Source organism: Canis lupus, chromosome 16, assembly GCF_048164855.1.
Source record: "Canis lupus baileyi chromosome 16, mCanLup2.hap1, whole genome shotgun sequence".
Classification (NCBI taxonomy): domain Eukaryota; kingdom Metazoa; phylum Chordata; class Mammalia; order Carnivora; family Canidae; genus Canis; species Canis lupus.
In genome coordinates, this window is record NC_132853.1 from 17,526,858 (window position 1) to 17,542,300 (window position 15,443).

General features: G+C 34.7%; 1 protein-coding gene across 2 annotated transcripts in view; it reads right to left on the minus strand.

Moving 5' to 3' along the window:
- The window catches only part of TAOK1 (TAO kinase 1), a 158,677-nt gene that overhangs the window by 49,590 nt on the left and 93,644 nt on the right, over positions 1 to 15,443 (minus strand). For both annotated transcript variants that reach the window (XM_072779213.1, XM_072779212.1), the window contains exons 8-10: positions 12,690 to 12,781; positions 3,864 to 3,957; positions 1,678 to 1,759 (exon numbers count right to left, since the gene is read on the minus strand). In XM_072779213.1, coding sequence (XP_072635314.1) covers positions 1,678 to 1,759; positions 3,864 to 3,957; positions 12,690 to 12,781 — 268 coding nt within the window. The remainder of the gene's footprint in view (positions 1 to 1,677; positions 1,760 to 3,863; positions 3,958 to 12,689; positions 12,782 to 15,443) is intronic.

Genomic DNA, 15,443 nt, shown 5'->3' on the forward strand with positions numbered 1-15,443 from the left:
ATGAGTTTCTATTTATTCAGGCTTTCATTTCTGAGACTGAGTGAACTAACTGCCTAGAATCCCACAAACATTTTTAAAACTATATTGTTTTCTACATACTGTGGTTGCAAATAATACACACACACACACACACACACACCATCTTTTTGTTTTTAAAAACAAATTTAAAGATTATTTACTTATTTATTTATTAATGAGAGACAGAGAGAGAGAGAGAGAGAGAGAGAGAGAGGCAGAGACACAGGCAGAGGGAGTAGCAGGCTCTATGCAGGGAGCCTGATGTGGGACTTGAGGGACTTGATCCTGGGATTCCAGGATCATCATGCCCTGGGCTGAAAGCAGGCGCTAAACTGCTGAGCCACCCAGGGATCCCCATATATATGATCTTTTCAATTTCTTTGTATCTTTAACTGATGTGTTGGCGAAAATAAACTGAATATGTCTGAAGTTCTAAAACAGACATGTAAAAATAGTCTACTTAAATCTTACAGGGAAAAATCAATAATATTCCTTAGGGGCACAAGGAGAGAGAGTCAAATCCTACTTACCATTGCCTTATCTATATGTTTTAAGAACTATATTAAGTTCAACAATATTATTGCTATCAATAAGATGGTCAAACTCCAATGAAATAAATTTTTGAGAACAGAAAGCATATACCAATCATGTATTTAAATTAAGCAACCAAACCCACTGAAAACTGAAAGAATTTACATGATTCTTAAAATATTTTCAATGCCAAGTTAGAAAAATAGATTTCTAAAAAGGAAACAGAACATGATATCATTATGTATTTTTTAAAAACTCTTTTCTCCCACAATATTTATATAGATATACATTTCTTTCTTTCACATTATTTTAATGTGGGACATAAACATATAAAATATGGCAGATATAAAAATTAAATCCAAAGTTAAGCTGTTTTACTAACTAACTTTGAAATATGACATTATTTCACATGAATTAAAATGTGGAGTTATAACTCATGAATACTTTCTTGCACATAAAAACAGCCAATTGGTACTATCTGGAATATTTATATATTCTATCCAAACATCGTAAAGCACTTAATTTTGAAAACACAAATGAAAATACTTGGCCTCTGAGAAAAGTTCCAATAGACAACAGTATATAAAGTTAGCATTTTATCTTTATCTTATTTTATTTTATAGTAAATTTTTTTAGTATAATTTTTTTTTAAGATTTTATTTACTCATGAGAGACACAGAAAGAGAGAGGGGGAGGGAGGCAGAGATACAGGCAGAGGGAGAAGCAGGCTCCATGCCAGGAGCCCGACGTGGGACTCGATCCCAGGACTCCAGGTCACGCCCTGGGCCAAAGGCAGGCGCTAAACCACTGAGCCACCCAGCAATCCCCATAATTTTAGTAAAAATTAGTAGAGCATAGTGATTCAAAATCAAAGAAGAATAAAATACATCTTTAAATAATTACTTAGGGGTAGAAAACAGACTTAGTAAAACTGACCTTTATTTATTTGTTTGTTTGTTTTATTTATTCATGGGAGACACAGAGAGAGAAGCAGAGACACAGACAGGGAGAGGTAGGCTCCTTGCAGGGAGCCCAATGTGGGACTCCATCCCCGGATCTGGGATCATGCCCTGGGCCAAAGGCAAACGCTCAACAGCTGAGCCACCCAGGTGTCCCAGTAAAACTGACCTTTAAAAGTTCCTCTGATGTAGGGCGATCTTGAGGGATTTTCTGGAGGCAAGAATCTACAAAGTTGCGAAAATAATCAGACCTATTGTAAAGGAAAGTATCAAGTGAACATATTGCTATTTCCTTTTACACATCCACAAACCATACAGCGAAGTTAGCATCTTGTGCAAGGATGACATGGAAATTCATGTTCATGTCTGAGCACCAAGTGTTGTATATAAATATTGAATCACTAAAATCTATACCTGAAACAAATATTACGCTGCATATTAACTGGAATTTAAATAAAAACTTAATTAGAAACAAAACAAAACACAACCATAAATCAGGGCATGTGCCTATTGGTGGGAAGGGTAATGGAAAAGGAATGATAAAAAAAGCAGATACAAAAAAAATAAGCAGATACAATATACTATAGATTTTATGTCTATGAAAAGCTATCTAAAGCAACCAATGAATCTTTACCATTTTCCAAAGATAAATTTGCATAGATTATTTAAAAATCCTGCTCCCACAATTTAAGAAACAAACAAGCAAATGTAAAAAAAGAAAGAAAGAGAGAGGTAAACCAAGAAACAGACCCTTAACTATAGAGAACAAACTGCTGGTTAACAGCAGGGAGGTGGATTGGGGGATGGGTGATATAGGAGACAGAGACTAAGGAGTGCATTTGTCATGATGAGCACAGGGCAATGTATGGAAATGCTGAATCACTATACTGTACACCTGAAACTAATATTACACGGTTATGTTAAATAACTGGAACTTAAATTAAAAACTTTAAAAATCATACTTCCACATATTTAAATATCATGACTTGTTTTATATTGAGGCAAAATTAGGAAACTCAATTTTTTCTTCTTTGCATTCAAATTTAAGATAATGTTCTTTTCAATTTTTTTTTCTTTTCTCTAAGCCACCTCTCTTTCTTGGTTGCTACTTGGGTCAACTTCTATATATATTTTTAGAATATCAATCTATTTTGCTTTGGAGGGAGCAGTTTTATACTCAAATGTTCCTAAGCAAATGGATAAAACTTCCATTAAATCCAGAAAATCAATTAATATATTTTTTAAAACATCAGAAGTCTACAACATATTATTTTATACAGTGTTACTGATAAGAGTTCAATGAGAAAAGTAGTAAGTAATAATTACTCTGTCAGTGTTTGTCTTTCACATTTTAAGTTCCTTGTAGGCAAGAATTCTTTTTTTGAATCCTCCAAAATATCAAACAGTGTAAAGACATTCCGTGTTCACTATATTTATTAATGATATGTACTATAATGCTAAACTCTGTGCCAAAAGATTCCTTCTACATATCTCTAAATAGGTAGCAAAGATCTATGAATGCACCTTAAATATGTAATCTTTAAAAAATTAGAGTTTCACTAATTTATGCATCTACTTGTCAATTTAAAAATACTTATTAAAAAAATAATAATAAAAAATAAAAAAAAATAAAAATACTTATTTAGTATGGTTGATATCTCCCTAGAATTTTTCAAATGTTAGACACACTTGAATACACTTAAATACACACACACTAAAATTTTCTATCACTGATAAAAACCCTAGTTTTCTAAAACTGTCAATGTGTTCTCCATAGACTTCTTTACATAAATGAGTTTAATTTTATCAAATCTAGGAAGCACCAGGATATGGAGTAACAGACCATTTGGAATATAAATATCATAATAACAATAAAAAAAACCCAAATTACGAATTACCTGATAATTCTGATAAATCATTTATGTTTTATACCTGATAAATTGTAAACCATTCCCTAATAAAATATCACTATGGGTTGTGGCAATCTATGTATTTTAGTTATAAAATATTGTTTAAATTATGCTATTTATTAAATATATATTATATATTACTTATTATATAATCAGGGTTATATGTGTTCCTAAAGTTCAAAGAAAAAAATAAAATATAAATTTTTGTAAAAAGCAATATGTGTTGCTTCCATATGGCATCATCTATTTCTGAACTGAATTACATATATGTTACGAATAGCAGATGTTAATAGAAGATAAACATAATATAAGGGTAAAATAAACCAATCTAATATTTCTTCAGCTAATATACTTTACCTAATTGAAATAAAATTATTTTAATAACATTATAACAAAGTATTTAATTTATACAATGTTGAGTTATATATGTCTCAGGAATACTCACCATTCATTAGACTGTAGTGTAGGGGATTCATTTTGGGCTATGTGATATAAGGCACTCATTGCATTCATATTAAATAAAGGAGGCTTCCTTTCCGCTGTAAAAGAAAGAAACTTTGTTAAAATACGAGCTTATTATATAAGGGCCATGCAAACATGGTTTAACAAATTTTTTTGAGGGGGTCAGTCAGTTAAGCACACAACTCTTGATTTCAGCTCAGGTCATAATCTTAGGGTTGTGAGATTAGAGCCTGTTGGGCTCCACACTGGGTGCAGCCTGCTAAAGATTCTCTCTCCCTCCTCCTCTGTGCCTCCCCTCCCTCTCTCAAAAAAATTAAATAAGTTAAATTCAATTTAAAAAATTTTTAATGTTTTGTTTTTGAAATAGTCTTAGCAAAAAAAAAAAAAATTACAAGTAAAACTCAACAAAGTTTCTCAAGTGCGTCGATTTACACTAAGTTGTTGGCCTCATGCCCTACCACCCCTAAACACTTTACTGTTATTTCCTATAAATAAGAATCTTCCACTAAAGAACCACAATTAGATCAGGCCATTAATACTGATACATGACTATCATCTAATCCTCAACTCCCATTCAGATTTCAAGGAAATGTTCCAATGATGTCCTTTTAGCAACAGCAAGCCTTGATCACCTGCATCAAGGAAAGTGTGCATCTTATCTAAATTGTTAACAATTAACATAAAATTGTGTTATATAATACTTTTATAATACTATATTATATATATTATAATATTATAATACTATAATACTTTTAATACCTATAAAATGTGTAGTGATATCACTTCCTATTCCTGATATTGGTAATCTGTGTTTTCTTGTTTCCTGATCAATGTAGCTAACGGTTTATCAATTTTATTAATTTTCTCAGAGAACTAGTTGTATTTTTTTAAAGATTTATTTATTTATTTTGGGGGGGGGGAGAAGAGAGAGAAAGAAAGAGAGAGAAAATGAATCTCAAGCGGACTATCCACTGAGCACAGAGCCAGTGCTGGGCTTGATCTCACAACTTTGAAATCACGACCTGAGCTGAAATCAAGAGTCTCAAGCCTAACCAACTAAACCACCCAGGTGCATCTCAGAAAACTAGTTTTTTGTTTCATTGGTGTTCTCTCTTTTTTTTTTTAATTGATTGCTGGTTTGATTTTTTTTTTTTTTTTTGCTGCTTTGATTTTTTAAGTTCTCTTTCTTCTACTGATTTTAGGTTGATTTGCTCCTCTTTTTCTTTTCTTTCTTTTTAACAGTAGGCTCCATGCCTGATGTTGGGCTTGAACTCACAATGCCAAAGATCTAAAGTCACATCCTCTGCTGACTGAGCCCTTTGCTCCTCTTTTTCTAGTCTCTTAAAGTAACAGCTGAAGTCATAACCTTGGCAATTTTGAAGTATACAAGACTCTTGACTGTCCCTCAATTTCAGTTCATCCTATGACAACATTTGGGTTATACATCTTCGGCAGGAGCATCACAGAAGTGTTATATTTTCCTTATTGTATTCTATGAGAGAGTGCATGATTTTGAATACTTCTATTATTGATGGCATTCACATTGTATTACTTATGGCTGTGTTAGACTTCTTCATGGTAACTTTTTTTCCTTTGTAATTACATATTTTTTGAGAAGGTACCTTGAATCTATATTAACATCCTGTTTTCTCATAAAACTTTAATTTTCTTCTCTATTTACTATATGGGCTTGCAGTTTCTCTTTAAAAAAAAAAATTATTTATTTGAGAGAGTTAGACGGAGCAGGGGGAGAGGGAGAAGCAGGGAGCCCAACATGGGGCTTGATCTCGGGACTCTGGGATCATAACCTGAGCCAAAGGCATTTGTTTAACTAACTGAACTACCCAGGCACCCCTAGACTTGTAGATATCTATTTTATTTTTATAATCTGCTACTGTCCTTTATTTTGATGTTCAAAATGCCTCATATTTGAACAGGGAGAACCACTTTATGTTGGCTTCTTTTTGACATGGCTCTATCATTCCCTGATCACGTCCTTGCTTTCTGGTACACTATGATCTTCCAGGCTCATCTTGTACTTTCCACACTCCAGATTAAGGTTTCAACCATTTCTCCAAGAAGCTATGGCAACAGGTGTATCACAGTTACTGAGGTGTCACTGCTCTTAGATTCTTTCAGTGGGTTAGGAAACACATATACATAATATGTTTATATACATACATGCACATTAAACATGTTTACTGAAAACAACAGAGTTCACTAGAATATATTCAATCCAATCAAATCCTACTGCATTTATTCTAGCTTTACCTCTTCCCTTTATTAGTCACACCCTTCTGACAATGAGGAACCTTGTTCTTATTATCCTTAATTAATATTTTCTTATCTGATAAATTCTCCCTGTAGGTAACCAGTCTCCCCATCTTTGCTACCACACTCTTGAGCAGATGCCCTCTTTCCGTCCTCAAGTTTTGAAACCCCATTCCAAGTTACTCTACAGTGTGAACATCTGTTTATCCACTCAGTTTCTAAAATCCAACCTAAACTGGGTCACTTCTCTGCAGTGTGGCCCTCTTCATCAGTCTTTATGAGGAAAGCTCTCTTCCTTTTGATCAGAGATGAACACTGTTATCAGGCCACCTCCAAATATAGAGGTACTCCTTAGACTCTAACCCAATAGGAAGTTTCCCCTATTGTCACCTCTTTACCCTACTTGGTCTCTGACATCCCATGCTGAGCCAATTCCATGACTCATGAAGGAGTCATTGCCCCTAACCCCTATGTTGTTCAAGGGTTGACTGTACTGTTGAATTTGGTTTGCTAATATTTTGTTGAGTTTTCTGGATTGACATTGACCAAGGATACTGACCTGCAATTTTTCCTTTTTAGTGTCCTTTTTCAAAAGTGACCTTTTGGCATCAGGGTAATGCTGGCCTCATAATATGAGTTTGGAAGTGTTCTCACCTCTTCTATTTTTGGGGAAGAGTTTGAGAAGGTTTAGTATTAATTCTTCTTTGTATGTTAGAATTCACCAGTGAAACCACCTGGTCCTGAACTTCTGCTTGTTGGGATGTTTTTGATGACTAATTCGATCTTCTTACTAGTAATCAGTCTGTTCAGATTTTCTATTTCTTCATGATCCAGTCTTGGAGGTTATATGCTTCTAGTAATTTGTCTGTTTCTCCTAGGGTTGTCCAATTTGTTGGCATCTAATTGTTCATAGTCTCTTGTAATAATTTGTATTTCTGTGGTATCAGTTATAACATTTCTTTCATTTCTGAATTTGAGTTTTCTTCTTCTCATGGTAAATCTAGACAAGGTTGTCTGTTTTGCTTATCTTTTCAAAAAGCCAGCTTTTAGTTTTGTTGATCTTTTATACTGACTTTTTATTTCTGCTCTGGTCTTTGTTATTTTCTTCCTTTTATTAATTTTATGCTTAGATTATTCTTCTTTTTCTAGTTTAAGTGTAAAGTTAGGTTATTTCAGATCTTTCTTGTTTCTCAATGTAGGCATTTATCCCTGTGAACTGCCCTCTTAGAACCACTTTTGTTGTTCTCATACATTTTGGTATGCTGTATTTCCATTTTAATTTATCTCAGGAATCTTTTTTATTTCTGATTTCTTCTTTGACCCATTGGTTGTTACAGTAGCATGTTGTTTAATCTCCATATATTTGCAGATTTCTAGTTTTACCCTTATCATTCGTTTTAAGTTTCATACCATTTTGTTGGAAAAGATGCTTCATATAATTCCAGTCTCCTTAAACTTATTAAGACTTATTTTGTGGTCTAACATATGATCTATCTTGGAGAATGCTCCATGTGTACTTGAGAAAAATGTGCTTTTGGATGGAATGTTCTATATGTATATGTCCATTAAGTCCATCTGTCCAACGTAGTCCATTAGTCCATTAAGTGTTAAGATCAATGCTTCCATACTGATTTTCTATCTGGATGATCTATCCATTGATAAAAGTGATGTATCAAAGTCCTTTACTATTATTGCATTGCTTTCTATTTCTCCCTTTAGGTGTGTTAAAACTGCTTTATATATTTAGGTGGTCCTACATTGGGTACATAAATATTTACAAATGTTATATTTTCTTGCTCGACTGACCTCTTCACCATTATGTAATGCCCTTCTGTCTTTTTCAGAAGTCAGTGTATTATTATTTAAAAAAATTTTTTTAAGATTTTATTTATTTATTCATGAGAGACACAGAGAGAGAGAGGCAGAAAGAGAGAGACAGAGACACAGGCAGAGGGAGAAGCAGGCTCCATGCAGGGAGCCCGAAGTGGAATTCGATCCTGGGTCTCCAGTATCAGGCCCTGGGCTGAAGGTGGAGCTAAACCGCTGAGCCACCTGGGCTGCCCATTTTTTTTTTTTTTTAATTTTTAAGAAAAGACTTATTTATATATTTGAGAAAGAGTGTATAGGAGTATGAAGGAGGGGAGTAGAGGGAGAAGGAAAGAGAAACTTAGTGGGCCTCAATTTCACAATCCTGAGATCACAACCTGAGCTAAAACCAAGAACTGGAGGCTTAGCTGTGTCACCCAGGCACCTTGTTATTTTTTTAATTTTAAGTAGGCTCTACACCCAACATGGGGCTTAAACTCATGACCCTGAAATTAAGAGTCACATGCTCTACAGACTGAGCCAGCCAGGTGTCTATACAGTCTTTGTTTTAAAGTCTATTTTGTCTGATGTAAGTATACCTACCACACCTGTTTTTTGGTTTCTGTTTACATGGAATATCTTTATCATTCCCCTTCACTTTTAGTCTGTATGTGTCCTTACATTTGAAGTGAGTCTCTTATAGACATTATACAGATGGATTCTATTTAGCCATTCTATGATTGGAGAATTTAGTACATTTGTAATTAAAATATTATTGATAGGTATGTACTTGTTGCCATTTTGTTAATTGTTTTCTGATTGTTTTGTAATTCCTTTGATCCTTTCCTCTTAATCTCTTCTTTTGTGATCTGATGATTTTTGTATTAGTATTCCTTTCTTTTGATCTTTTGTGTATCTACTACAGGTTTTTGCTTTGTAGTTACTATGAGGCGTACATAAAACAACTTATATTCATATTAGTCTACTTTAAGTTAGTAACAACTTAAGTTTGAACACATTCTAAAGTTCTACATTTTTACTCTCCAAACTCAATGTTTTATGTTTCTGATGTCACAATTTACATCTTTTTATCTTGCATATCCGTTAACAAATTACTGCAGTTATCTTTATTTTGATTTATTTTCGTTTTGCTCCTTTAATTTTCTGAAAATTTATGTCCTCTATACTTTATAATCAGAAAAAAATGGTAAATTTTATTTTCATAGACAATTGTACAATCCTGCACAAAGCCTGGAAAACAACAAAGTAGGGAACTTTTTCATCAGACTAATTGCAAACAAACACATAAACTCACCTATGAAAACGCCTGTACTTTAAGATCTCTTGGTCATAAGACATAACCAAATTACTTCAATCATTATGATAATGAAATATGATAGTATTTATTAATAACTATATTTATCAAAACCAGGGTGAGTACAATTGACTTATATTTGTTCTCCTACCTGCACTATAAGATAATAATTTGCTTTAACTCATTATCCTTAACTATTTTAAAGTAGAAAAGCATATATATTTCCAGAGACTACAAATCTAATTTGCATTGAAAATCATGATCTTGATCTCTATTTTCTAATAGGGTAGTCACTAGCCACAAGTGACTATTTAAATATAAATTTATTTAAATGACAAAATTAAATATTCACTTAGTTGCAACAGCCACATATCAAGTGCTCAAAAGTCATGCAGATACAGAGCATTTTTATCACTGCAGAAAATTTTATTGGCTTGTGCTACTGTAGACCTTTCCTCTGGAACCAGAAGCAGGCTTTAAATGTAGTTCCTAACTTAGTGCTTCATAATTCAAAACATTTGTAAGTAAAATTTTTAAAAGTGATTATGAAAGATGAAGATGCCAAAAGTATGCCAAAAACTCTAATTTCTTTAAGTGTCTCACTCTTTAAAATTATCTAAAGGCAGTCTCATCTTCAGATATTGCTTTATTTTAAGTGTAAAGACTCTCATTGTGAAGGAATTCTATTTTATTAGCTATAATAAAAAGAAGCTAGCAAGGTGCACTCAGTTAAGCCTCGGGACTCTTGGTTTTGGCTCAGGTCACAGTTTCAGGGGCATGAGATGGATATCCAAGTCAGGCTCCACTCTCAGCCTCTCCCTCTCATGTTCTCTCCTTGCTCTAAAATAAGTGAATAAACTGGACTTTAGACAGATATCTTTTTGAGAAAACAAGTGGTCAATGAATACTTTGTAATCAAATAAATATAAACATATATCAATAATATCTAATAGCACCATTAAGGCAATTTCACCATCACCAAGGGGCACATGTATCAGCCAGCATATAAAAATACTGATGGGCAGAGTATATTAACCAGCTTCTCTACATTTATATCCAAAGTTTCTTAAGAAATTAATTAGGATCTACCAGTGAGAAGAAGAATCGAGGTTAAAAGAATAGAAATTAAAACACTTTCAAATGTAAAAAAGATTCTGCAAACCTCAAAGAGAGACCAAGAAATCAGAAAAGAATGATATTGTGGTACTCTCCAAATCTCTGTTTGCTTACGCTGTCATGCTTTATTTATTTTTTTAAAGATTTTATTTATTTATTCATGAGATACACAGAGATAGAGACAGAGACAGAGGCAAAGGGAGAAGCAGACTCCCTGCGGGGAACCTGATATAGAATTCAATCCCAGGACCCCAGGATCTCAACCTGAGCCAAAGGCAGATGCTCAACCACTGAGCCACTCAGGTGCCCCAGCTGTCATGCTTTAAAATAAAATAAATAAGGAAAATGACATAGAGCTCGAAGGGAATGGTTAATGTAGGAATTACAATAAAAAGCAAAAATATCTAAAGATTATATAATTCTTTTTTTTTTATTTTTTTAAAAATTTATTTATGATAGTCACACACACAGAGAGAGAGAGAGGCAGAGACACAGGCAGAGGGAGAAGCAGGCTCCATGCACCGGGAGCCCAACGTGGGACTCAATCCCGGGTCTCCAGGATTGCGCCCTGGGCCAAAGGCAGGCGCCAAACCACTGCGCCACCCAGGGATCCCAAGATTATATAATTCTTAAAAAATATTTTATTTATGCATTTGAGAGAGAAAGAGAACAAAGGGGGGGAGAGAGAAGGGGAGAAGCAGGCTCTACTGAGCAGAGAGCCCGATGGGGGGCTCAATCCTAGGACCTAGAGATCATGACCAGAGCCAAAGGCAGACACTTAGGGCACCCCGTCTGAACCACCCAGGCACCCCATCTGAGTCACCCAGGCACCCCAAGATTATATAATTTTGAAAAAATACTAGACTGTAAGATAGAAAGAGCTTGGTTTATAATGGAAATTATGATATTCAGCTACTATATAATGATAAGCTTTTGATTTTATTTTACCTCAATTTCCTTATCTACTTATTTTACAAAACTACTGAGAAACCCAATTTGAAAAACATTTAACCAAATTACACATGGATTTTACCTTTTTTGTAAAAAAGATTTTATTTCTTTATTTGAAAGAGAGAGAGAGCATTCATCTGCACAAGCAAGGAGAGGAGCAGAGGGAGAGGGACAAGCAGACTCCCCATGGAGCTTAAAGACTGAGGCAAGGCTTGATCCCACAATCCTAAGATCACAACCTGAGCCAAAATCGAGAGTTGGATGCTCAACTGACTGAGCCACTCAGACACCTTTCACATGGATTTTACATTTAATGTGTTATTTTCAATCTGTGGTCACTCCTAGAATGTTCAATTAAATATTCCCAATATTTACTGCTTTTAAATGAGGGGTTTTTTTTATATAAAGATTTTTTTTTTATTTATTCATGAGAGACACAGAGAGGCAGAGATACAGGCAGAGGAAGAAACAGGTTCCTCACACGGAGCCCAATGTAGGACTCGATCCCTGAACTGGGATCACGGCCTGAGTCAAAGGCAGACACTCAACTGCTGAGCCACCCAGGCATCCCTTAAATAAAGTTTAATGGAATATATTTTTTTAAAGACTTTATTTGTAAGTAATTGCTACACCCATCACGGGGCTCAAATTTACAATCTCCAAATCAAGAGTTGCATGCTCTATCAACTGTGCCAGCCAGGCACCACTGGAATATTTTTATAAGGAAAAAAAAGGGAAAGGATGTAAGACTGGAGGGGGTAAGCTTGGAGAATCAAGAGCAAGATGATAGACATCATCTTCAATTATAGTGACAAATCAATTATCTATCTGGCTCTCTTACACTGGGAATGTTAGTAAAGTTACGATGGTCCACTGACTTAAGCATATTTCCCTTTATGGGCAACAGAATAAAATGTGTGCATAAAATCAAATTGCTACAATATGGCATACAGCCTGACATCTAATTCTCATACCTAATTCAAACTAATAAGTATCCTAGGTAGAGGTAAGTAATTCATCAATGCTATATAGAGACTTTCTACAGAGGGTAAATCTAGTAATCACAGACATATTTTAGATGTGTAACAAATACTCATTAAATATTAAACATAAATACCTCAAACTTAATAACACAGTGGAAAATTATTTTAGACCTGATTTAACAGAGCAAATATAATATACCTAACCTAATATATATATAAATTACCAGATAACCAAAGTGAAAACTTTAATAGATTCATTGACCCCTTTTGTAATGGACTAAAAAATAAAAAGTTATGATATGGTACAGAAAAATGAAGTAAAACACTGATCAAAACTTACTATATAGTAACAAGGAATAACGCTTACCTAGTTCAATACATGTTATCCCAAGAGACCATACATCTACTTTGCCATCATACTGTCCTTCATCCATGGCTAAAATTACTTCTGGGGCCATCCTAAAACATAAAATGTCATTTGAAGTAAAAACAAAACAAAACAAAAAAAAAACCACACTATTCTTTATCAATGTAATGAGTATCTACATAAGAGAATACCTGTGTGAATTCTAGCCATCGTATCTGGACAGAAGAATTTTTATAATGAGAAATAAACGTACCACAGGTAATCACGTATTATTTACCATTGCATATATACTGTAAGACTCATTCTCACCATCTGTCATGATCATATAACAGCATCCAAAAGAAATGGATGTATACCGGAGCACGGTTGTATATTCTATTTTTTTTTTTAATTTATTTATGATAGTCACACAGAGAGAGAGAGAGAGAGAGAGAGAGAGGCAGAGACATAGGCAGAGGGAGAAGCAGGCTCCATGCACCGGGAGCCCGATGTGGGATTCGATCTCGGGTCTCCAGGATTGCGCCCTGGGTCAAAGGCAGGCGCTAAACCACTGCGCCACCCAGGGATCCCACGGTTGTATATTCTAATACTGTATAACCCTTAGGCTAGTGACTTTTTTTTAACTCAGTTTTTTTATTATTATCTTAAAGAATTATTATTATTATTTTTTTTTGAATTATTATTTTTTTAATTTTTATTTATTTATGATAGTCACAGAGAGAGAGAGAGAGAGGCAGAGACACAGGCAGAGGGAGAAGCAGGCTCCATGCACTGGGAGCCCGACGTGGGATTCGATCCCGGGTCTTGAGGGTCGCGCCCTGGGCCAAAGGCAGGCGCCAAACCACTGTGCCACCCAGGGTTCCCTTATCTTAAAGAATTATTGTTGTGTTTTTTTTTTAAAGAGAGAGTAGGAAAGGGGCAGAGAGGGAGAGAGAGAGAGAGAGAATCCTAAGCAGGCTCCATTCCTAGCATAGAGGTTGACACAGGGCTCAATTTCATGACTCTGAGATCATGACCTGAGCCGAAATAAAAAGTCAGATGTTTAACTGACTGAAGCACCCAGGCACACTCCCCCTTAGGCTAGTGATTCTTAAATATTTTGGTCTCAGGATCCTACTATGAAAGTGTGACTTATGCTGGAAAGACTGAATTTTTATCATTGGCACCTAATACTGTCAATTGCTCTCCTTAAAGTGACAAGTTCACTCCATTTATTTGAGAAAATATCTGCCACAATAACCAACACTGAATAACCACAGTTTGTCATTCTTCCTTTTAAATAGGAATAGTGTTCCATGATAAAAGTGTCTAGGGCAGCTTACAACAAAGACAATTACACAATTATCAACCTTACAGGTATCTTGGTTATAAAATGGAGCTTTAACTCATATTTTCAATTAAGGTCTAACATTTTTTATGGTACTTTAATTTACACTTCCTTTGTATTTGTTGTTAAGCAGAGCTAGACACTTAGAATAGCTGTTGATGCTTAAGTAGGATTGTCACCATGCTCTTCAGTGTATGTGAGTGCGTTAAGTATAAAAACATCTAAACATGTACCTAGCTCCTATTTTCCAAATATACTATATACAAATTAATGAATATGTAAACAAAGAAAATTTTCAACTGTCAATATCAGAGTGTTTCCAAGGTCTTTTTTTTTTTTAATAGAGGGAGGGAGGGGCAGAGGGAGGGGCAGAGAATCTAAAGCAGGCTCCATGCCTAGTGTAGAGCCTGATATGGGGCTGGATCTAATGACCCTAAGACCATGACCTGAGGCGAAATCAAATGTTGGATGCTTAACCAATGAAGCCACACAGATATCCCTCAAAGGTTTTCTTTTAAGATGTTGAAATAAGTTTTGAAAATTACTAATTTAGGCAGAGTTTAACAAGTAATTTTGTTTTTTATTGCAGAACTTTTTAGGACCTTTAAAATTTGTTTGCCTCTAATGAATTTATGAAAATTAGTTAACCCTTTGTATATTTTTGAGTTATTTAAATTTTATAAGTTTAATAACTGTAAAGGATACAATGCACAGCATATACACACATACATATATACTTTATACTGTATATGTGATTTAAAGATATTTATTTTTTTAAAGATTTATTTATTTATTTATGATAGAGAGAGAGAGAGAGAGAGGCAGAGACAAAGGAGGAGGGAGAAGCAGGCTCCGTGCCAGGAGCCTGACGTGGGACTCGATCCTGGGACTCCAGGATTGCGCCCTGGGCCAAAGGCAGGCGCCAAACTGCTGAGCCACCCAGGGATCCCCGATTTAAAGATATTTAAAATACAGAGCTATAGAGTTAATTCATTTGATTTATTAAAAAATATTACATTGCTCTATAACCCAATTAGCAAAGCCAGTCTTCACTGTCCTACCAATCAGTCAAATCAGAATCAGTTTCTGTCAAAAAAAAGTCTCACTTCATTTTCAATGCAAATAACATGTTAATGTGTCCCCATAACAACCATCTCAGTTATTAATTTTATATTAGAAAGAAAGAAGGGGGGAAGATAACTGAGGAGAGAGAAAAAGGAAGGAGTAAAAGGAAGGGAAGGGAGATGACTGAATAGGCACAAGGCCTTGCCAAGAGTTCGTATCCTGACTCTTCAGTATTTCTGATAGTTGCTATATATTCTTCAAATTGTCCTTCTGGTGTTCCTTTGAGGTTTTTACACCCCAGATCAATGCATCATTGTAATATTTAGGATGGGTAAGGAGTCTTATTTTTTATAAAGTGGGAA